At 34.6% G+C, this 23,824-nt stretch overlaps 1 protein-coding gene across 1 annotated transcript in view; it reads right to left on the bottom strand.

The window, feature by feature from the left end:
• The window catches only part of LOC140163890 (bifunctional arginine demethylase and lysyl-hydroxylase JMJD6-like), a 40,295-nt gene extending 16,824 nt beyond the window's left edge, over nucleotides 1-23,471 (bottom strand). Inside the window, 2 exon segments of the mRNA XM_072187203.1 lie at nucleotides 22,654-22,756; nucleotides 22,759-23,471. Coding sequence (XP_072043304.1) covers nucleotides 22,654-22,756; nucleotides 22,759-23,380 — 725 coding nt within the window. The 5' untranslated portion in view covers nucleotides 23,381-23,471.
• Nucleotides 23,472-23,824: the final 353 nt, after the last annotated feature.

Below are 23,824 nucleotides of genomic sequence, written 5' to 3'. Positions count from 1 at the left end.
GTCTTTAATCTCAAAAACATTGGCCAAATTTTAAATTCCTACTTTTATTGTCAGTTAGTTCCCACGAAAGGCTTAGGATTGAGCTATGTTACATTTGACAAAACAATATTTTTCACCCCCAAAAATTCTACAATTGGCTACAGAATTAAGTGCTAATGGGAAAATAAATAACAATTGTGCTAATTAAGTAATGCATAATATCATTTTCCTAATATCACTGAAAAAATCATGAAAATCGAACAACGCGTTCAAGAGTTATGGCGATTTTATCATAGAATATTAATAGATTATTTTTTCGATTTTATCAGACAATCCCGCGCGAAATGCTTGGGACAGTTTGTTTATTTTACGCATCCCCGCTCCCCTGTTGAATGCTGAAAAATAGTAAAAAGTGGTTGCGCTCAATGTGTACACCAACATTGTTTCCAGGGGGAGGGGAGGGGGAGCAAGCAAGTACATAACATGAGCTATGAAACATATCATGTTTTTTCAGCCTAATGTTCAATTCACATGAATTTGATCTATAAAACATCATCTGTCCCAACGATTTTCGCACAAGATTGTGAGTCTACTTTCCGAAGCAGTGGTCAAAACCTAACAATTCTCGCCGATTACGAGCTGATTAAACTATAAGTGCTAATAGGAAAAAGAAAGAAGAGAAATCGCATCCAAAGCAGAGCAACTAAGAGCTGTCTCTTATGACACTGTAGACTCACAGACTAGATTAAAGTATCAAAGGTATATTTTAAAACTGGTCAACAACACTCACTTTTTGAACCGAATATTTCAGAGAAACCATTCTCCGTCATCAGCGGTGTAATGCTGTTGGTAGACTGATGATTCTCCAGTGTTTCTAGATGTTATTGACAATGTCCTTTTTGTCCTTTGTGATGGTGTTTCTAGTAGAGAAACGAGAGAATGACGGAGAATGGTTTCTCTGAAATATTCGGTTCAAAAAGTGAGTGTTGTTGACCAGTTTTAAAATATACCTTTGATGTCTATTCCCAACACGTATAAATCTCTTCATTCTAGATTAAAGTATTCTCTATGGGGTAGAGGTCAGACATTAAGATGCATCTTTTATTAGGAGAGAGATATTGAATATAGCGTCACAAACTTTGGTAAGACCAGGAAATCCAATGATTTTACTGCTATGAGACTTGTTTGATACGTTTGGTTTTTGTAGGTCATGCAGGATATTTGGTAAATATTATATTGACAGGGAATATGATTTCCATAAAACAAACTGCCTTTTGTGCTGATATTTTCCTAACTTGGATGGGATTGCATGCAGTAACCAATGCTATTTTCGCATTTTTGTACGTAAGTACGTAAGTTTCTTTCAACTGCTGGGGTGGTAAGTAGGAGGTGCTCTATGTATTACCTGATCTACCCCTTTCAAGGAAGACACTCAGGGTTGAGACAATAAAGTTATCAGATGTAACCCTGCTGGGTGATAAGTAGGAGGTGCTCTATGTGTTACCTGGCCTACCCCTTTCAAGGAAGAGACTCAGGGTAGAGATTATAAAGTCATCAGCTGTAACCCTACTGGGGTGGTAAGTATTAGGTGCTCTATGTGTTACCTGGCCTACCTCTTTCAAGGAAGACACTCAGGGTAGAGATAATAAAGTCATCAGCTGTAACCCTGCTGGAGTGGTAAGTAGGAGGTGCTCTATGTGTTACCTGGCCTACCCCTTTCAAGGAAGACACTCAGGGTTGAGATAATAAAGTTATCAACTGTAACCCTGCTGGGGTAAGTAGGAGGTGCTCTATGTGTTACCTGACATACCCCTTCCAAGGAAGACACACAGGGTTGAGATAATAAAGCTATCAGCTGTAACCCTGCTGGGGTAGTAAGTAGGAGATGCTCTATGTGTTACCTGGCCTACCCCTTTCAAGGAAGACACACAGGGTTGAGATAATAAAGCTATCAGCTGTAACCCTGCTGGGGTAGTAAGTAGGAGATGCTCTATGTGTTACCTGGCCTACCCCTTTCAAGGAAGACACTCAGGGTTGACATAATAAAGCTATCAGCTGTAACCCTGCTGGGGTGGTAAGTAGGAGATGCTCTGTGTGTTACCTGGCCTACCCCTTTCAAGGAAGACTCTCAGGGTTGAGATAATAACGTCACCAGCTGAAGAGCCTGTCCCAAGACATTCGATATATTGACAAAGGGGGTGATGCTCTGCTTGTTGGTATGTTCAGGGGTCATTTGAATCTTTTGCATGTGAGACAAACTGTTTTAGCATTATTTATTTACATACTTGAATATTGCATTTTGTAACTTTTAACCTCTATATGACACAAACCTACATGTTTAAGGGTTTTTTTAATGTGTATACACCATATCATGCTATATGGCTGTTTTTCATCTAGCTATGCATCACTTGCTTTGTTTGATATTACCCATCACAAAAATAGAAGATAATATAAATAATTAATAACAATAGAAAATGTTGACACAGTTTCTTGTTACTAACACCTATCGATGCAGAACTCCCTGAAAAGTAAGAAAATAAAATATTGTTTGTAAAAATGCTATGAATTTTTTTTCTAAAGACTACACAAAAAGTAACGCAGCTGTTATAAATATGCCTATAGCTTCAAAACTAATAATTGTTTTCACAATATTTTAACATAATATAGAAAGAAGGATAATTATTTACTAGCATTTTGATACCCCATTCGTTCAATTATTTTAATATTTTGGTATTTAAAAGCACTACTGTGTTGTTAATATTGAACGACATTTGACAAATGGGATATCAAAATGCGCTTAAATGAATCATCCTTCTTTTTATGTTAAAATATTGTGAAAACAATTATTAGTTCTGAAGCTATAGGCGTATTTATAACTAAACAGCTGCGTTACATTTTGTGAAGTCTTTATTACAGTTCTGTGCTCTTCTATGGTTTGCATATCTGATGCGATCAAGCAAAATGAGTCGGATGATCGGGAATATTGATTTTGAGATTATATTGTATTTTATTGTTCTGAGCAACACTAAAATGGCCATATCTCTGGAACCATTAGTCTAATTATAATGGGGTTTTCAGCAAAATAAAGCTCTGAAAATGGCTCATTAACGAAATTGAAAACTGCATTTTGATTTTGATCGACATCAGACTCATTTTGCTTTAGTTTTACATCATACATTGTCCTTGTACTATTGTTCCCCTATCGGGATGGTATACCTGCCTCAAATCCTTTTATACTCCTCTAAGGCTTGCATACTGCTTTAGTTTTATATCTTTAATACATTGTCCTTGTATTACTTGTTCCCTCATCAAGTTGGTATATCTGCCTCAAATCCTTTTATACTCCTCTAAGGCTTGCATACTGCTTTAGTTTTATATATATCTTACATTGTCCTTGTATTACTTGTTCCCATCAAGTTGGTCATAGTGCAGTTTTGTCCACGGCAAATTCACCGTGACATTTTCAGCCATAAACCCGCTTAGTGAAGATTAAACCGAAATATGCAGTACTAAACTATTATAGAATAGTTTGTCCAATGCACATTTCTTACCACGTGATAATATTTTGTCTCCTCAGCTCTTCAACATCTATGCTGAGAGCATCATGAGAGACGTTTTAGAAGACTTTGGAGGAGGTGTTACCATAGGTGGTCAGCGGATCACAAATCTCAGATATGCAGACGACACACCCCTGGTTTGCAGTAGCAAAGAGGAATTGATGGATCTATTGAAAGCAATAAAATCGGCAAGTGAACAGAGGCGACTCATCTTGAACACAAAGAAGACGAAAGTCATGATTGTAGACGCAGGACGAAATGACATAGATACAAACTTTTCCTCAGAGGGTGATTTCATTGAAGAGGTGGAAAGCTTTGAATTTCTGGGTTCCATCATTAACACCAAAAGTGACTGCACCCAGGAGATAACACGAAGATTGGCAATAGCTGGAGGCGTAGTCTCAAACCTGACCAAACTGTGGAAAAGTAAACTTCCTTCATCCCTCAAGGTTCGTTTGCTAAAATCAACTGCATTTGCTGTGGCATCATATGGATCTGAATCCTGGACGATGAAACTATCTGACAGGAAGAGGCTGGATTCTTTTGAGCTGTGGTGCTATCGACGAATCCTGAGGATTCCATGGACTGCGAGGAAAACAAATGAGTAGGTTCTCCAAGAGCTTGGAGCTCAGAAGACCTTGCGAGCCGATATCATTTCTAGAAAGTTATCATACTTTGGCCACATCATCAGACATTACTGTCTTCAGAAAACAATTGTCCAAGGAATGGTTGAGGGAAACGCAAGAGAGGCAGACCTGCAGCGAGCTGGCTTGACGACATCAAAATTATCACAGGCCTGAGCATCACTGAGGCTACCAGGGCTGCCGCTGACCGCATTCGATGGCATACTCTCATAAGAACCACACCTGCATACGTGTATGCAATGTGACCTTAGAGAGAGAGATAATATTAATCCAATGAGCGATCGAATTGTCCGCTACGGTCGACTAATCCAATCGATAATGACGCTATTGACATGCACAGGCGGAGCTCCACTGACTGAGTTTTGGGGATTTTTCACTGGTTAACGTGCTTTATATGGAAGCTTATAAATAAAGGTCCATAGAAAAAGCGTGTTCAAATAAACGATCATTCAGGTTAAAAACAACTTTCAGAACAAGAAGTCTTCGCGTGATCGCCACTAATACTTGACAAGTGCTATATTAATACAGGGTTCAAAAGAAATAACCCCCCTAAAATTACGAAACATTTTGTGCATAACTTGACATACATTTTGTTGATTTGAAAAATTCAAAAAGCTGTGAATAGAGGAATCGTTTTGCAACCCTCCCAAAGTTGTTTCATTTGCAAAAACAATATTTTTGGTCAAAAATAATCACATTTTCAAAAAATGATAAATTCAAAAAAAGTTGCACTTTACGACATTATGTGCAAAACGTTCTCGATATTAATGTTAAGGTTGATTTAAGTCTTGGTTTTTCCTTCACCTTTCTGTCTCTGATCCTTCAGGCACCCATGCAACCATAATTCAGTGCAAAACAAAGATTTGTTGAACTTAATTTTGACGTAAAATGATATTTTCTTTGAATTTTTTAAACAGCAGTTGTTTCAAAAATGGTAAAATCACTAAGAAATGAGCTCTCCACGCATACATTTGACCAAAAGGGTGAACATTTACCTGTATTGGGTCGGTTGAAGCATCTTGCATTTTGATTTAAAATGATGACTTTCTTGGATAAATGTGTAACAATCATGATGTGGCCACAAGAGATTGGCTGTTGGCTGGATGCTGACTTACAACCTCCAATCTCTGTTGGCTATTTCTCCTTTTCATGTACGCCTTTATTCAAGATAGCCGTTGCTATAGATCTTTGCAACTGTTTCAGTCTACTTTGCAAATAAAATTTTCATCTCTTCTAGCCAACGAAAGAAATAAGCATCACACTACAAACCTTATTTCTACTCTAAAATTGGTGATTTTACCAATTTTTAAACACCGACTGAAAATCCCATTCATGTCAATGAATCATTGTTTTATACTGAAAAATGATTGCATGGGTGACTGAGTAATTGGATACATACAATTTAAGAAAATAAACTAACAATTAAATCATTCAAAACATTGATCACGTTGATATCGAGAACGTTTTTGTACATTACATGTATAGGATGTTGAAAATGTGATAATTTTTGACAAACAAAAATGATTTTCAAAAAAGAAGAAAATTGGGAGGGTAGCAAAAAGATTCCTCTATTCACAGGTTTTTAAATTTTTCAAATCAACCAAATGTATGTCAAGTTATGCAAAGAAATGTTTTGTAATTTTAGGGGGGAGTTATTTCTTTTGAACCCTATAATGGTCACATGGTCACACAAAGTAGAGACATGCAGTAATGCAAAGTCCAAATATAACTGCGGAATTGTAGATTTTACTCAATGTACATTTGAATCTACAGGCCACCTTGAGCACTTGACATGCATGTTCTACGGCTATTGGCCTCGTTAATGTTATCACTTCAAACCAAAACCAATGTTTACTTCAGTTACTAAGTACACTTCTGATTCATTGGTTTTACTGAAGTGTTAAATAAAGCACTATAAAGCACATTGATGTCAACACTTCAAACCAAAAGTAATGTCTGCTTCAGTGACCAGTACACTTCTTATTCATTGGTTCAGCTGAAGTGTTAAAATAAAGCACTATAAAGCACATTGATGATAACCATTAACCAAAACCAATGTTAACATCAGTGACCAGTATGCTTTTAATTCACTACTTATTTTTTCTGAAGCGTTAAACATAGCACTATCAAGTACATGTGAGATTTTACCCTTCAACTGTGCTCCTGGATCATAAGATCGTCTGATTTGTGTGTATGCGCAATATTGAAAGGGTGCCTCAGCATCAGAATATTGTGAACCAGAAATTATTTTGTGGTTCTTTTTGATATACCAGTACCAAAATAAGCTTTTGCCTTTAGGCCAGCCACAAAAATTCTTACCCTTTGACTAAATACAAATCGCTCCCCTTTCTTGAGAACACGTAATATACTTCACCTCTCCTGTCAAGAAAACATGCATTCTGAGGAAAATAACAGGGGCTATTTATGATATGTGTGTACATATTTCATACAGAATTGGTGTTTTAATGAAACCATGAACTTCTTTGATCATTGTAAAGATACTATGCAGATATTCTAGTTGCAGATATACTATAGCTACCAAGCAATCTGTGTAAGCATTTGTATCGCATCGTGTTTGAACAGACTCATGATAAATGACATGTTATATATCATTGTATCCTGTCATGACCTAGATTTAGTAGCTCAAATTGCTGCTACGTAGTACGTTTTACCAAAGGATATTATTCAAAGGGAGAGGAGAAATTTGCACTTATTTATCCCCAAATTTCTTTGTTATGTAATAATTAGGGTTTATTGATCCAAGGAACGTTAATATTAATTCTTTACCAACCATAATAATGTAATATCAGTAATAACTGTTTTCTGTCGTCGAAATAATGAAGTAAACTAAACTAAACCCCACTGGCAATCTTGGCATTTTATGTGGAGTTTTATGTGGAATTTAATATCACAATTAATTCAAAATAACTCTGTAATCAAAGAAATTCAATGAATTTGGTTGATTCAATTAAGCGTAAATTGGAACACGTGTAACTTTACAAATATGCCATATGAAGTTATAGAATATAATGCCCCCTCATATAATTTTTTGCAATTTTAGGACCTGGTCTCATCGCTTTTATTTTACATATGATCACACAGCAGCTATATTGCTTAGCCTCTCATCTCAAGAACCCGGTGTTTGCTATTACAAATGAGCATATTGATTACAGGAAACCAACCACTAAACGAATGGTTACTATGGAATGAAACTGAAACACAATCTGCTGACCAGTGTCAGGATTTCTTGATAAGATTGACAATTAAACCATCAGACTTGTAATGGTGTTCTAAGATATCTTACGTTAATATTCTCACAGCTAGTGACGTGTACCTCTATTTAACCATCAAGAAGATCATGTTGAAATACCAGGCAACTAAGGGTCGTTACTAGGTGAAGTTTTAGTGCACAACTAAGTGCAGGGTTATTTACCATGTGAATGCTGAAATAAGGGAGATTTCTTTTGTCCTTAGGAAGTGATCTACACTAATAAATAGATATGTTGTGTGGGGAAAAAGAGAAAATGACAAAGAAAACAATTTTTATATTTTAACTATATATAATATATGTAAATAGTAAAGAAGAAGGCGGAATACATTTATAATAAATGTAATTAAAATACAGTTTTATCAGGGGTAGAGAACAACATACTTTATATAACAAAGGTATAGCGCTATCAGTAGTAGCTAGCAACTCACTACATAACATAAATATACAAGCTGTTTCAAATGTTTGGTACCCTTTGTTTTTATGTTATGACAAGCCTAAAGCATTAAATCCTCTTGAAATGCCCAGGATTTATAGTTTTATGACCTTTCATAGCATTTATCTGTAAAGAAGGTAGCACCTATGTTGCATTTTGTTGTGGTAGTCTTTTCCATAATTACTGGAAAGTGATAAGTACGATCATTTTGATACATCTTGTAGTGCTATCAGGGGTAGATACCAACTTACTATAACATAGCTATAGTACTAGGGGTAGATAGCAACACAACACACTATAACATATAGCGCTATCAGTAGTTAAAAGCAACTAACTATAATAGCGCTACCAGTAGTTGATAGCAAGTCACTAAAACATATAAATAGTGCTATCAGAGGTAGATAGCAACACATTATAACATAGATTTAGTGCTATCAGTAGTAGATAGCAACTCATTATAACATAGATATAGTGCTATCAGGGGTATATAGCAACACATTATAACATAGATTTAGTGCTATCAGTAATAGATAGCAACTCACTATAACATAGATACAGTGCTATCAGGGGTAGATAGCAACATACTAAATATAGATATAGTGCTATCAGGGATAGATAGCAACATTCTAAAATATAGATATAGTGCTTTTGGGGGTAGATAGCAATTTACTGTAACATATATGCTGCCAGAGCCTTTGGTTAACTTTAATTAATCAAAACACACACTTATTGAAATACACTTGTTTGATGTTTGACCTTGTCAATTAATGAAAAAACAAATCTTAAAAACAATGTTGCTATTTTAATTATGTTCATATGACAAACAATGAATCACCTGCTATACCATTCGTGGGTGCTTTCAAACAAAATTATACGTGCACCACTAAAACTAAATTGCAAATTGGCAAAAGGAAAGAGAGTGTTATAATAAAGAACACACTTTCACTGTTAAACTGTTAAGCAATTTCATACCCGTATTTAATATAGCATTAAGGACAATTATGTGATGATGCAGTTATTTGAAAAAGAAAACATCACATGTCTGTCCTACCATGTCTAAAGACAGTATTTGATTACTTTATGAACAAACAAAATCACATTGTAATGACTCCAAAATGTAAACACTCTATCTACTGTGTTGTTTACTTGTGCATATTACATTTTTACGTTAATACCTGATTAAAAACCACTTGTCTTGTCTCCCAAGTAAATAGCAGTATCATGTCTTGTTCTTTATTTGCATCATACTTCATTTTACTTGGAAGGCAGAAGTATAAATATGGGTGTCATTTTCTAAATGTCATTCCATGAATCAAGATAATCATAGCTATACATGTATATGACGTTCACACACATGCATATTGTGACAAAATCTATGGCTTATATTGCAATACTTCCGGTCAATTTTTTAATATGCTTTGTATCATAGATAAAGTTATTACTCTTCACTAAGCCAATGCAATAACATAAATCTAAAACATGTTATTCTGGTTTCTTCCTATCCATTCCACTTTGTAAAGGTTAATATTAATATCTTTAGTTCTGGTACCAAATCAATTCTTGATATTTTCCTATGAATCTTATAATTTGTTATGTTGTGCTTCTCATATTCTTTTATTATGACTTCTATTTAAAGTATGTAATAAAGTATATAATCTGTGTTGATAATCTATAGATGACACCTTTGATCTAAAGTACCTTAATCAAAATTGGCTATTCGTGGCTATTTCAAATTACAGTAATAATTAGATTGATATTAACAGAGAGCTCAATGGATAAAAATAAAATACCAGATCGATGGATCAGGCCAGTATTATTAAGGCGGCTGTCACGTCTCAGAAATGCATTGAGTAAAAGTGTTGTATATCAGCTTTATTAGATTCCTTGACTCTTTGTCTTTCAAAATATGTAATTTTGTTTGCTGTGTATGAATAATTAATTTCAGGAATTTTTACTGAATGCATTTCGGACTTAATGCATTTCTCACATCCTCCTTAACACATGTTTTAAATAATTTTGTTGTAGTGTATATTTGAACAGAAAATTGCAATCCTACTTAGGTAAATAACTTGACAGTATTTTGACCAAACCCTTAGATTTGTGTTATTTTGTAGCAACAGAAAATGTTCTTATTAGAGAGGTCTGTATTAGTAGCAGTCATGTGTTCATTAGACGGGTATTTATTCACTAATGTGACCCAATTCAATCCATATAGAACAAAGAAGACAATTTTTAAATTACATTATCATCATCAACTTATACAATAACCAAGCTTGTTGATGACATCCCTACACCCCCTAATAACACCCATGTGTGCTCATTAGAGGAGTATGTATTCAACAATGTGACCCAATTCAATCCAACGAGGACAACGAAGACAATTTGTAAATTACATTATCATCATAAACTTACACAATCGCAAAATATACTATTGCTGGAATCCCAATATCCCTAGCATACTACTACTTGGTTGCAAAATTGTGGCCTTTTACAATGCCAAATTTGTATGTGTATTGTTGGCTCCCTATTTTGCCTGTCAATTCCACAATCACCACTACATTTGAGCTTGTTGTAGATCATGGGTTTTATATTTCAGGCAAAAAGAGTGCATTGGTTTCAATATGTGTATCGTTTTTTTATCTATATTTATCTGCAGAATCAAAAGAAAATTATAAAGACCAAAAAGTGTGTTATCTGAAATCCTTGCACACATTTCTTCAGGTAGGTGTTCCAAGAAAATATTTAAAAAAATAAATAAATAAATAAACAATTATAGTTTTACCTTTGTCTTACATTAATTCATTTTCGATCAATCATTCATTTATTCATTCATTCATTCGATCATTTATTGATTGATTAACTCACTTATTTCATTATGTTATTTTTACTTTTTTATTTATTTTATTATTCACTATTTTACATGTTTTTTTATTAATGTATTTATTTAGAGTTTATTCATTATATATTTCTGATGCAAGGATAATAATGAATACATGCAAAATCAAATTCTTTACAAACGAAGACATGCACCTAATGTTGTTTTGTTTAATTCCAAAACAAAATTATTTTTCATCATCGCTGTCATCATCACTTTATTTCGCTCTGGGTCCTAATCCAAGAATGACCCTTAACATTTGAGTATCAAATAATATTATCTCCAGTGATGCTATCAAATGACAATAACACACAGAATTAAATTGTTAGCGCAAGTTACCGGTCAAATCCCAAAACAGTCACCCAATTTGTCTCCTAATCATTGGTTTCTATGTGACAAAAAATTATTACAAATAGCCCAATTGGGCTATAAATGTGCAGTTTCGGCAACTTGGAATTAAACATCCTGTTATTTGAAGCAATCCTAGCCAGCCGAGATTTGAATTGTGTTTAATTTACACAATATAAATCCCAGTTGATTATAAAGCTTTTACAAATGGCTATTGGATTATTTCATGCAATATCATCAAGTAATTCTGTGCTATCAGGGGTAGATAGCAACACATTATAATATAAGAGCCAAACGAATTGAATAACTAACAGTGATTAATTCAGTCTACCTCTGCTTCTCCTTCTCGTTTCCCTTTTCTCTGTCCCCCTTTCTCTATCTGTCTCAATGCCTCTCTTCTCTCTCTCTCCCTCTCACCCCCAATACCCACACCACCACCCCCCACACACACACACCCCCCACACCCTCACGCAATCACCGTCCATAGCCAATGGTGTTGGTTTTATGATACTACTCAGAACCCAGGTATGTAACCAGCTTTGGCATTCCATGGGGGGACCCATTCACTGAGAATTTGGTCTTATTTAGAGGAGCAAGAGCTTCCAAAAACGACTGATTCAACAAGAAATCTGTTCTTATTTCATCGGAAAGCATTTTTCATAGTGAGCAGTTTGTGCATCCTTCCCCGCTACTTACCATCCGTCACTATCTGAACTATTAAACCATTGCTGTGACGTCAGTCTATTCAATAAACTGTAGATTATTTTCTACGAATCAACACTTTTCTGCACGAATCTACAGTTAAGTGTGGATTCGTACAGAGAAGTGTGGATTCGTACAAAACATGTAATCTACAGTTTATTGAATAGAATTACGGCTGTTTCTAAATTAAGTGATAGGAAAAGGAACATTATCATAATATCATGAACAAATAAAATAAACTGAAAGACATTCAAAAATTATGAAACCATTTTACACTAAAAATACAATGAATACAATACTTTATTTGTACATGCGCCTATAATAGGCCTACCGAGCTTTTATAATTGTATAGGCCTACAAAATTGTATCTGTAAGTAAAATAATAACGCAAATTGTGCATTTTGAGTGTAATTCGGCCATTACACTTTCATTTGTGTCATAAATATATTATTCCGCCAAGATTTGCATAGACCTATGTTTTTCTTTTTCAACTTATTTTTAATTAAAAATATTTTATCTTTTGTGTTTTTTTTTCTTTTCTGTTCTCTTTTCTTTTTCTTTATTTCTTTTATTTTCTTTTATTTCAGTCGCTTACGTATTTTTTATTTAGGAACTTTGCTACATAATACACATTCTGTATCAATGCATTTAGGCCTATCTGTTTATTTATTTGTTTGTTTTGTGCATGTTTATTAATGATATTAGCCACCGTAGATCTATTTTCTGTTTAATTTTTATTTGTCTTTCGTGTAAAACTACATTTTGTTTCATCTGGTGGTATTTTGGCATGCTAGAATATTTACCTATATCGATCAGTAGCCAGTAGGCCTATCCGATATTATTAATGATTAAATATTATAAATATTTATTATAATTACATATTTTAATAATATGATGAGTATCATTTTATTATGAAATGTAAAGCTTAGGATACTCTGAGACAGGTTTTTCTGTCTGATATTAAGGGGGTACTACACCCCTGGCCAATTTTGTGCCTATTTTTGCATTTTTCTCAAAAATTATAGCACATTGATGACAAGTAAGATATGTATATTATAGGGGCAAGGATTACAATTACTGAACTGAAAATTCAGCAACTCAAAGCAAGTAGTTATTGATTTATTGATCAAATATTGGTTTTCCCTCATTTTTGCCTGTAACTCCACAACTGTTGTCTGTGCTGATATACAATGTCCAGTGCAGTAGTTGTATCCTTGCCCCTATAATTTACATGTCTTACTTGTCCCCAATAAGCTATGATTTTTGAGAAAAATGCAAAAATAGGCACAACATTGGGCTGGGGTGTAGTACCTCGATATTTTATTTATTTTATTGCTGTTATGGGTGCTAAAGATAAGATATTTTACAAATTGTGTGTGCTTACATTAATGCAGCTTTTACTGTTCGTTCAGGTATTTCATGTGAATTTATTTTATGTTTATTCTAGTACATGTAGTGTTTCTAGTTATTATACTGCTTTTGACTATACCTAGTTGTGTGGTAATTGTCAATAAAGACCACATAATTATTATAATGTTAGGGACACTCCATTTGACTTGGGGGCTGGAAGTTGAGGTCGAGGCTTTTTTCCGCGTCGAAGTTTTGTTGTGGTTTCTTTTTTATTTGTTTGTTTTTTGCCGCTTAAGTTCAGGGACATGTAGGTATTATGGTTCAGACCAACCAAATAAAACGAATTCTTCCTCTGTTTACAAATTTAAAATAGGACACATGCTTACCTTTGTTCGACTAATATAGAATCATGTTTTTGGTCCTTTTCCCTTTTCGAAAGACATCTTCAAAACAAATCCCGTGAATCAACAGTATATCCTTTGAATGATTCCATCGAATAATTGCAATTATCCAAATTTATTATAACGGGATGCATTTGAACGAAGATAACAAATAATTTCCATAATTGCATGGTTGTTCCTAAACCGAACACTCGATACACGGAGAAGAGTTTCATTGCTTAGTATCCTTACTTCTGAGTATATTCGATAATTTCCGTATATGGCAAATAAAACAAATCATCATGAAGATCTCCAATAAAATTGTGTGTAGTAATATACAGAATGCAACACAGGTCTAGCTACCTTCAGGTGCAACGCTGTAATGATTTGTTATTGACCATTTGATGTGAACCCGTGACTATTATGGCAATTGTCCTTGTTATGCAAAATAGAGACCTATTAAACGCATCAGAAGTGCATGGCTATTGATTGTCTAATCACTTGAAGGACATTATAATTATGTACGAATCTACAGATATAGAAATTACAGGTGTGTCCAGTCTTGCGTGCGTGAGATACCGTGTAAATGTAAATATATCAATAATACTTTAATACGAATCAACAGATAAAGAAATTACAAATGTGGAACAATGTAATGTTTGCTTTCTCCATTTATCATTACTAGTAACTTACAAATTCACAGCTTTAGAGAATATTATTGTTAGTATAAAGCAATGGTTTAAGTCAGAGAATACACTCGAAACTGTTGATTCTTGAAAATAATCAACTCGCTCCGCTCGTTGATTATTTTCAAGAATCAACAGTTCCTCGTGTATTCTCCTTAACATAACTTTGCACAATTATTGTGTGCATGCAACTATTCATAGATTGTCTCGGCGTGTGGTTTTGTTATTATTTTTGTGTCACTTGTCATTAATCTCTTTAAATTAAATTACAGATCAACTGAATATTGACATTACATTGCTATTTAAATACCATGGTTGTTTGATTCTTATATGTTTGGTCAGTCCACACTGACGGTCAACCTTCCACAATCAATTAATGCAATCACTGAACCATACATTCATTCATCCAAAATGGAAATACTTTGTCACATTTATGCTCCTCGCATTTCTTTTGCCGTGCACGTGCGTCTCTGCGAAATCAGAAAGTAAAGGTTTTGTTTGTTGTTTTAATTTTTTCCCTTTTACTTATTTTCAATTGTGATGCGATCAAGAAAAATCAGTCGGAACTCGGAAATATTAATTTTCAGTTTCTTATAGGACAGCCAAATGCATTTGCATAGCTGCATTTTGCAGAAAACCCCATTAAAATTGAACAACCAGTTCCAAAGATATGAGCTATTAAAGAGTTTCCAAAACAATAGAAAACAAAAGGAAATATTTCCTTTGCTTGGCTATATCTCAAACTCAATATTTCCGAATTCCGACTGATTTTGCTTGATCGCATCACAATTGTGAAATCTATTCCAAATCCTTATTTTGTGTGTCAATAATTTTCTTGAACAAAGTACTGTTTTGCACACTATTTAAACTTGAACACTCATGTTGAGTATAAATTTACAGCCCTCTTCTTGTAAAGTTCATTCATCAGCTGCTGATGTTGGTGCGCACCAATATCAACAAAAGCCTCATCATATTCACATTTGGCAGCAGTGTAAGCATACATTTACAAGTTTGTAATGTCAAACATCTTAGCCAAACATCTTCTATCAATATGATAACATCGTTTTTCGGTTATATATACCCTGTAGGCTATATATTTGAGTCAATCAACTGATGAGGCAGGGTCCATTGATTTTCTTGGCTTGGCGTGGCATTTCTTTACTATCATTACACGTTCTTATTAAAAGAATGCACGGTTTTTACTTGTATAAACATAACATGTAATGACAACAATGGTGAATGTTCCTTGCATATCAGGAAGTATTTATTCATGATATTAAAGGTCATGACAAATAAAAGGTTCAAGACTAAATTAACAGTATTGATTTTGTGTGATTTTAAACATTTATTAAAGTTCGCAATTTCAATAATGTACACTCCATGGTGCTGACATATTTGTACAGGTTTTTTCAGTTTGCGGTTTTGAAATACGGTAAACTGGGCAAAGCTTGAAAATATACCTATTGCATTTGAACAGTAAATCTGTTATTCCTCTGAACACAATTTGCATAGAAATACCAATATAACATCAATTATTAAAATAAGTATAAAGGATTCAATCTCTTTCCTGTTTTACTCCTTGCTTGCTTGTGTGATATTATTCTTTCTTTCCTTCTTTCACTCTCCCATCCTCTTTTCTTTCTATTTTCTTTCCTTTCTTCTTTCTGCCCTTTTTCTTATCACGTGCGCCTTTTGTTTTATGTTTTCTTTTTAGGTGATATCTATTCCAATATCTGCGCTTTAATATCATTATGCTCATAATATATGTTTAACACCATATTTATGTTGTAATATTATTATCATGTAACAGATATCATATATCTTTAATACAGATGTTAAACTCATAATAAAATATGATGCTGTACATCAAGTGGAAAGAACATGGATGAGATTGAAAGATGAGAGGAGCCTCTAGTTACCCATATATGTACATAGATCATTTCATTTGGGGAAACCATATTTATAATAAGGATTCACGGGACATCAATTGTTAGGATTTTTGCAAAACTATGCCCAAAAGATTCAAATTGTTGAGAGAAAATAACAGCATTTTTGACAGAAAATAGAGTGAACATCCACACAACATGCAAGCAACCTTTTAAAGGTCTACATCTTGAAATCTGACCACCCCTCCTTGAAAACATTCCATGCATTTCTGAGTTCATGTTTTCGTGCCTTTTATTTCTTCTTTCTTCAAAATAATGAGATATATATTGTCCTTCTATAATAATCAATATCTCACTTAGCAGTGTCTTCATCAGTTGATCTAACGGCAACTCAACCATTATAAGTTGCTCTAAGATTTCACCAAATCTTCTGTGCATTATTACTACTAGGAGTTACCATGGCAACCCAGTGATTAGTCTCTGGCTGCAAATAGATACCATCTATAAAGTGTAACAAAAGTTATTGCTAATAAAAGGATTAGAATGTATCTAGATTTAATCTGGTAAAACAGGATAATGATGCATTATTTAATGAAAGCAACCATGGCGTATTTTCTTGATTCTGAATACAGGAAAATCTTTTCCAGTAAGCTGCTACTCTCAAAACATTGATCCAAGAACATGTATCAACGAGATTCTATGCAACTCTGCCATTTCGTATTAATGTATTAATAACTCTTCCTAGTTCGTCTTACACAATTTAAGGCAGCTGTGTAAAGTGGTAGCGATAAAGCAAAGCAATGAACATGTTAAATAGATTTAAAGCCACAATACTTTGTATACCGGTATACAAAAGTGCTTCCTTGACTATATCGTTATGAATTCGGCAGAGTGACGAATCGAGAATTTTGAGCAAATTGAGTTTTGTATGCTTATGATTAGGTTTCAGGTTATCATTTATTTCCACCAAAAATTAATGGTAAATCTTACTCACCGACGTAGTTAATGAAATTTTGATTTGGACGAATCGCGCCTAAGTGCGATAAATGAATTCGGCAGAGAGACGAATCGCATAATTAGTTGTACAAATCATGTTGATCTATAGTATTGTATAGCGGAAAACCCCGAATTTTTCATATTACATGTCCTATACTAATATATGCCTGCTATGGTTTACACGTAATTGAATGCGTATTCGACCTCTCTCTGCGCAGTGGTTGAGACATTTTGGATACAGCATAAAGCCAAATAACTGGTAAAACGCGTTTTGATGGATATATCGATTATTTCATAACATGCAAGTATTGCCAATAATTCGTGTACATTCACTTCTATAATATATATTTTAAATGAGTGCTCACGAATGTTCTAAATTTTCAGAAGGACCAATGGAATGGTACCAAGATTTTCAAACGCCATTTACTCAGAACAGTCTATAATAGACCAAGAAATTGAGCATAAATAGTTTCCATTGGATTGATTAAAGTTTAAAACTTTTGATCCAATCACAAGAAATTTATTCCTACCTAATTTGCAGATAGTTACCCCATTATTCCCTTTGATGATAAACGTACGTATGTTGAACATAGATTCAGAATTTGACTATACCTTGCTCGCAAAGGAACTACTACCGTATGTCATTTTAATCTATCTTGACATACACACACATATGTGATGCGATCAAGCAAAATCAGTCGGAACTCGGAAATATTGATTTTGAGATATAGCCAAATGAAGGAATTATTTCCTTTTGTTTCCTATTGTTTTGGAAACTCTTTAATTGCTCATATCTTTGGAACTGAATGTTCAATTCCAATGGGGTTTTCTGGAAAACCCAGCTTTGTAAATGTTTTTTACTATTCTGTTAGAAACTGAAAATTTATTATTGCCGAGTTCCGACTGATTTTGCTTGATCGCATCACAATTATGTTTAATATGTTGGTAAACATTGTAAAAACTAAAAATGTAACCAATGACAAGTACAGTGGAAGTGTGGGTTTTTAAATGAGAGAACAAGGATTTTTCTAAAGCGGAGAACACATTTGACAATGTCTTTGTCAAACGACCAAATCTGCAATCTGCAATGTTGTGCACACAAACATTATGTAGATTAAGTTTCTGATGATATAAAAATCTCAACTTTTTGGAATAAGTGAAGAGATGAGGTTGCCCCTTGGCACAAAGATAAATGATTTTGTTTTAAATTGATGTGTATATATTATTTTCCATTTGTCTTTTCTGCGTTACTTTCTTTTTTATGTTCTCTTTTCTACTTTATCCTCTCATTTTCTCCTCTCCTCTAATAATTTACACACCTTCTCCTCTATCTCTTTCATGTGCTTCGCTCCCCTCTCGATGTCTATTTTTCTGCCTGTCAATTTGGCATTGATCAGAAATTCTCTCTTTATCTCTTTTCTACTTTCTCCTCTCATTTTCTCCTCTCCTCTAATAATTTACACACCTTCTCCTCTATCTCTTTCACATTCTTCGCACCCTCTCCGTGTCTATTTTCTCTCCCTGTCTATTTGTCATTTGGTCAGACATTCTCTCTCCATATCCTTTCTACATTTTGCTCTCATTTTCTCTTCTCCTCTAATAATTTACACACCTTCTACTCTATCTCTTGTTCTTGGCTCCCCTCTCCATGTCTATTTTCTCTCCCTGTCTATTTGTCATTGGTCAGACATTCTCTCTCCGTCTCTTTTCTACTTTCTCTCATTTTCTCCTCTCCTCTAATAATTTACACACCTTCTCCTCTATCTCTTTCGTGTTCTTGGCTCCATCCCCTCTCCATGTCTATTTTCTCTCCCTGTCTATTTGTCATTGGTCAGACATTCTCTCTCCGTCTCTTTTCTCCTTTCTCCTCTCATTTTCTCCTCTCCTCTAATAATTTACACACATTCTTCTCTATCTCTTTCATGTTTTTTGCTCCTCTCTCTATGTCTATTTTCTCTCCCTGTCTATTTGTCATTGGTCAAACATTCTCTCTCCATCTCTTTTCTGCTTTCTCCTCTCATTTTCTCCTCTCCTCTAATAATTTACACACCTTCTCCTCTATCTCTTTCGTGTTCTTGGCTCCATCCCCTCTCCATGTCTATTGTCTCCCCCTGTCTATTTGTCATTGGTCAGACATTCTCTCTCCGTCTCTTTTCTCCTTTCTCCTCTCATTTTCTCCTCTCCTCTAATAATTTACACACCTTCTTCTTTATCTCTTTCATGTTTTTTGCTCCTCTCTCTATGTCTATTTTCTCTCCCTGTCTATTTGTCATTGGTCAGACATTCTCTCTCCGTCTCTTTTCTACTTTCTCCTCTCCTCTAATAATTTACACACCTTCTCCTCTATCTCTTTCATGTTCTTGGCTCCCCTCTCCATGTCTATTTTCTCTCCCTGTCTATTTGTCATTGGTCAGACATTCTCTCTCCATCTCTTTTCTACTTTCTCCTCTCATTTGCTCCTCTCCTCTAATAATTTACACACCTTCTCCTCTATCTCTTTCATGTTCTTGGCTCCTCTCTCTATGTCTATTTTCTCTCCCTGTCTATTTGTCATTGGTCAGACATTCTCTATCCGTCTCTTTTCTACTTTCTCCTCTCCTCTAATAATTTACACACCTTCTCCTCTATCTCTTTCATGTTCTTGGCTCCCCTCTCCATGTCTATTTTCTCTCCCTGTCTATTTGTCATTGGTCAGACATTCTCTCTCCATCTCTTTTCTACTTTCTCCTCTCATTTTCTCCTCTCCTCTAATAATTTACACACCTTCTCCTCTATCTCTTTCACGTTCTTGGCTCCCATATCCTTGTCTATTCTCCTTGTCTATAAGTCATTTGTCAGTCATTCTCTCTCCATTTCTTTCTCTTAAAAAAGCAACATCCTTTGTTTTAGTTTAAGGCTTCATACAAGTACGATCAATTGTACTTTTTAAAAATAGCACCTTTATAATAATTGTAGTAGCATCTAAAAATCAATCATTTAGCTGATGCTGGCATGCAGGAATTATCAGAGTATTTACCCACTGATTTCTCAACAGTGTCTGAAATAATATAGCATTGGTCGGTAATATTTTATCATTCTAAAATTGTATCTTCTGTGTTAGTCCATATTGTAAGCAGATAGCAATTGTTTTGCTTTTATCAGCAATTCTCAAAAATTATTTCTCCTCTATATATGATTATGTTTATCCCAGGAGGAATGGATGAGTTTGGGTTACATATTTTCCCCTATAGAAGTGGGAACACAATAATACTTGAATACAAGAATGACCCAAGTCCATATTGGACTTGAGTCAATGTTGCATTAAGGTATTCAATTGTTTCTGGTAAAAGAGACCTGGCACACACATTTTTAGGATATGTGATCAATTTGGGGAGACACGACAATTTTTTGCAATCATGATTTACAGAAAACAATATTATATTTATTCTGTCCTATAACCTTCTATCTTGCATTTCTTTGCGCCAATTTCCATTTTGTTACTTGTTTCTATTGAATGATGTTACTTAATATGCTACCGTATGCTGTAGGGTCACTTCTAAATTAACACATTTTAGCTGATTTCTGTTCCAATACTGTGTTTGCTTAATTTAATTCAATGTCACACTTGTGTGTACATAGAGTTTTATTATAAATGTACATCTTTAAAGGACACAAAGATAGTGGAATATTTCTCAAGCGACTGAAAATATAAGTGACACCAATTTTACAGAAATGATTAATTTTTCATACCAGGTCAAACCTCCGATATAAAACATGAGAATGTGCCAACACTGGGATAGACAATGGGTTATCAAGAGAAATATTGCATTTGATTTGGACAAAAACAGGATGAACAGGAATCTGGCAAAATTGTTCCTGCAAAAATTAGGCTAAACCCGGTACAAACTATGTGTGGCTATTTTGAGCAGTTTAATATGAAAGAGTGACCTTCCTTCTGCGGTGTTTATTTTACGTCTATCTAACTTGCACTTTATTTGTATATTATTACCCAGTTAAGTGGATCTAATAACCTATGTGTTGCCTCAAAATATTTTTCCAAGAATTCAGCTTTAATTCTGTACCCCCCCCCCTTTCCCTTGTACAGGGCAGACAAGTACAAAAACACATCTTACATTTAAATTTTTAAACCGTTATAATCATGGCTATGTGTCTGATCAAAAAGATACCAAAGTTCAACTTAAAGTACATATTATTATAACTAACTTGATCAATCCATGAGAGCCTCATCAGGACGTGTTTGGTTACAATAATTATTATTCCCATCCAATAATTCAACGCACCCATTCACATGATACCCTGTGTACGTCACGTCACTGATCCAATTGATATTATATGAAATTGCAGTTTAATCTTGATATTAAAGAGATTTATTCCAAATGGTGGGTCATTTTACACATTATTGCTAGTTGTAGGTCACTGCCCAGTATAATATTACGTGGTCAATGGAAATCTTACAATTTTTACATGTAGTGTTACACAGGCTGATTAGATTATATCGTTATGAACACGGCAGAGTGCCGAATACGCAAAATTGCTGTTCTGAGTAAACGGCGTTTGAAAATCATGGTACCATTCCATTGGTCCTTCTAAAAATTTAGAACATTTGTGAGCACTCATTTGAAATGTTTATTATAGAAGTGAATGTACACGAATTATTGGCAATACTTGCATGTTCTGAAATAATCGATATATCCCTCAAAACGTGTTTTAACAGCTATTCGGCTTTATGCTGTATCCAAAATGTCTCTACCACTGCGCAGGGAGAGGTCGAATACGCATTCAACTACGTGTAAACCATAGCACGCATTCTTGATTTGGGGGGTTTTGTGTAGAAATTACTGGTTGTCCTAAGCATACAAAAACTCAATTTGCTCAAAATTCTCGATTCGTCACTCTGCCGAAAGCATAACGATGTAATGATTTTGAGCCCAAATACAAAAGAGGAAAAAATAATTATAAGGAGATGGAGAAGATGGGACCAAAAGCGAACAGGCTAATGACGTTATCTTTGTGAAATATAACTTAGATAAAGATATTAAAATATCTAGATGAACACAACATACACAATGCTAAAACAAAAAGACTAAATGACTTGTATTACATCAACAAGCAAAATTATATAAACCCATTTTTACCTTCTTTTTAAAATTGAGGTTAAAAAAAGGTTAGTGTATAAATCTTTCCAAATTGTTGGAGTTTATTTTTTGAATCAGCATTTAAGGACACTTGGTGTTTGGACCAGTGTTTAGTTTATTTCGTTTTTGGACCATCATTTAGTTCCAACTTACTGGTTTTGGTAAGGGGTCACATAGCCTAGTATAGATCACCTAGTATAGATAAACAGTCCTGATGAACCTGATGTAAATTTGGCTGTGCGGAGGGATGTCATCAGTTACTTGGCATGTCATGATCATAATGATGTCGAGGGGTGACCTATTTTAACCCAAGATGGGTGGCATTTTTTCAGACCATTTCAGAAATTCATATTATAGAGACAACAATAATATAATTATGATATAAAATAATAATAATAATTAACAGCTTACCATCCTATATACCAGCCTGCTTCTCCTTCCCTCATAGCCGCCTGATCATCCGACATATTAAACGCTTCTTCTAATGACGTAAAATCAGTGTTATAGGGAAAAATTGACACTCATCTTCAATCTTATCAAACGAACCTGGGTACTTCCTATATAGGTCTCGAAAAAAATGAAAACTGAATTTCTCCATAGCAGTCCAATTTGCTGTAGCACCGGATATGATAGCTGGTCGGCCTGAATAAGCGTGTTTATAGAGGAATTCCTCTTTGTCAATGAGATAATAAGTTGGTACTTTAGTTAGGTTTTTACACATAGCGCATGGAGCTAGTGGTCGTGCCATTTCCATGATGAAAAAGTTATTCTCTATGATGCATGGGGTTTCTCGTACATCGTTCATAAAGTCCTCCCAATCATACTCAGCTCGATGACATACGTATAGAACACCTAAAAGAACTGGAATAAGTGCAAAAGTGAAAGTTACTAGTCTTCTTCTCCAAATTGGACGTACTTTCCGTGTATCTGATGAATTAGCACTGCCATTCCGCGACGGTAAATCTGTGCCTTGATCATCACTCGCTTGCCTACCACTACCACCACTTTGGAAGCCGGCACATGAGTTGAGAAACACTTGGCGAACATCGCCAGATTTCAACCCACTTCGACAAGATTGTCTCTTCAACCGTATGAGTTCTCGCACCAACTGCTCCTTTACTTTGGCTGCCTTTGTCATTGTTTTGAAGTATTTCAACTTTGGTAGATTTTTCTGTACCACTGCACTACGTTATATTAGTCGGTCTGTTTTGTTTTGATCGAAACACCACTTTACTTCCTGGTTTGGACGTGGTTTTGTGCGATGCAGCCGACGATAAGTGTTTCTAGATCAAATAGCCTACTCATATTTCCCTTAAACTGCTCAGTTTCTTTTTGTAGTATGTAAAATCAAATATCAAAGGCAAACCACTAATTGTTTTCCAATATGTTATGAAACAGGTCATCACATAGTAATGCTAGCAAGCTGTATTTTGTAAGGAGTGGATATTTATTATAAAAATGTTACAATAAACCAATGACAGAGCCCTCTAGCGTCATCAGTAACCAACGTAAACAAACCCATGGACGAACAACATTGATTACGCAGTATCGCCATCATGCCCAAGATTATTATTAACAGAAT

This window comes from Amphiura filiformis, chromosome 11 (genome assembly GCF_039555335.1).
Source record: "Amphiura filiformis chromosome 11, Afil_fr2py, whole genome shotgun sequence".
NCBI classification, from domain to species: domain Eukaryota; kingdom Metazoa; phylum Echinodermata; class Ophiuroidea; order Amphilepidida; family Amphiuridae; genus Amphiura; species Amphiura filiformis.
This window is presented reverse-complemented; position numbering and strand designations above follow the sequence as displayed.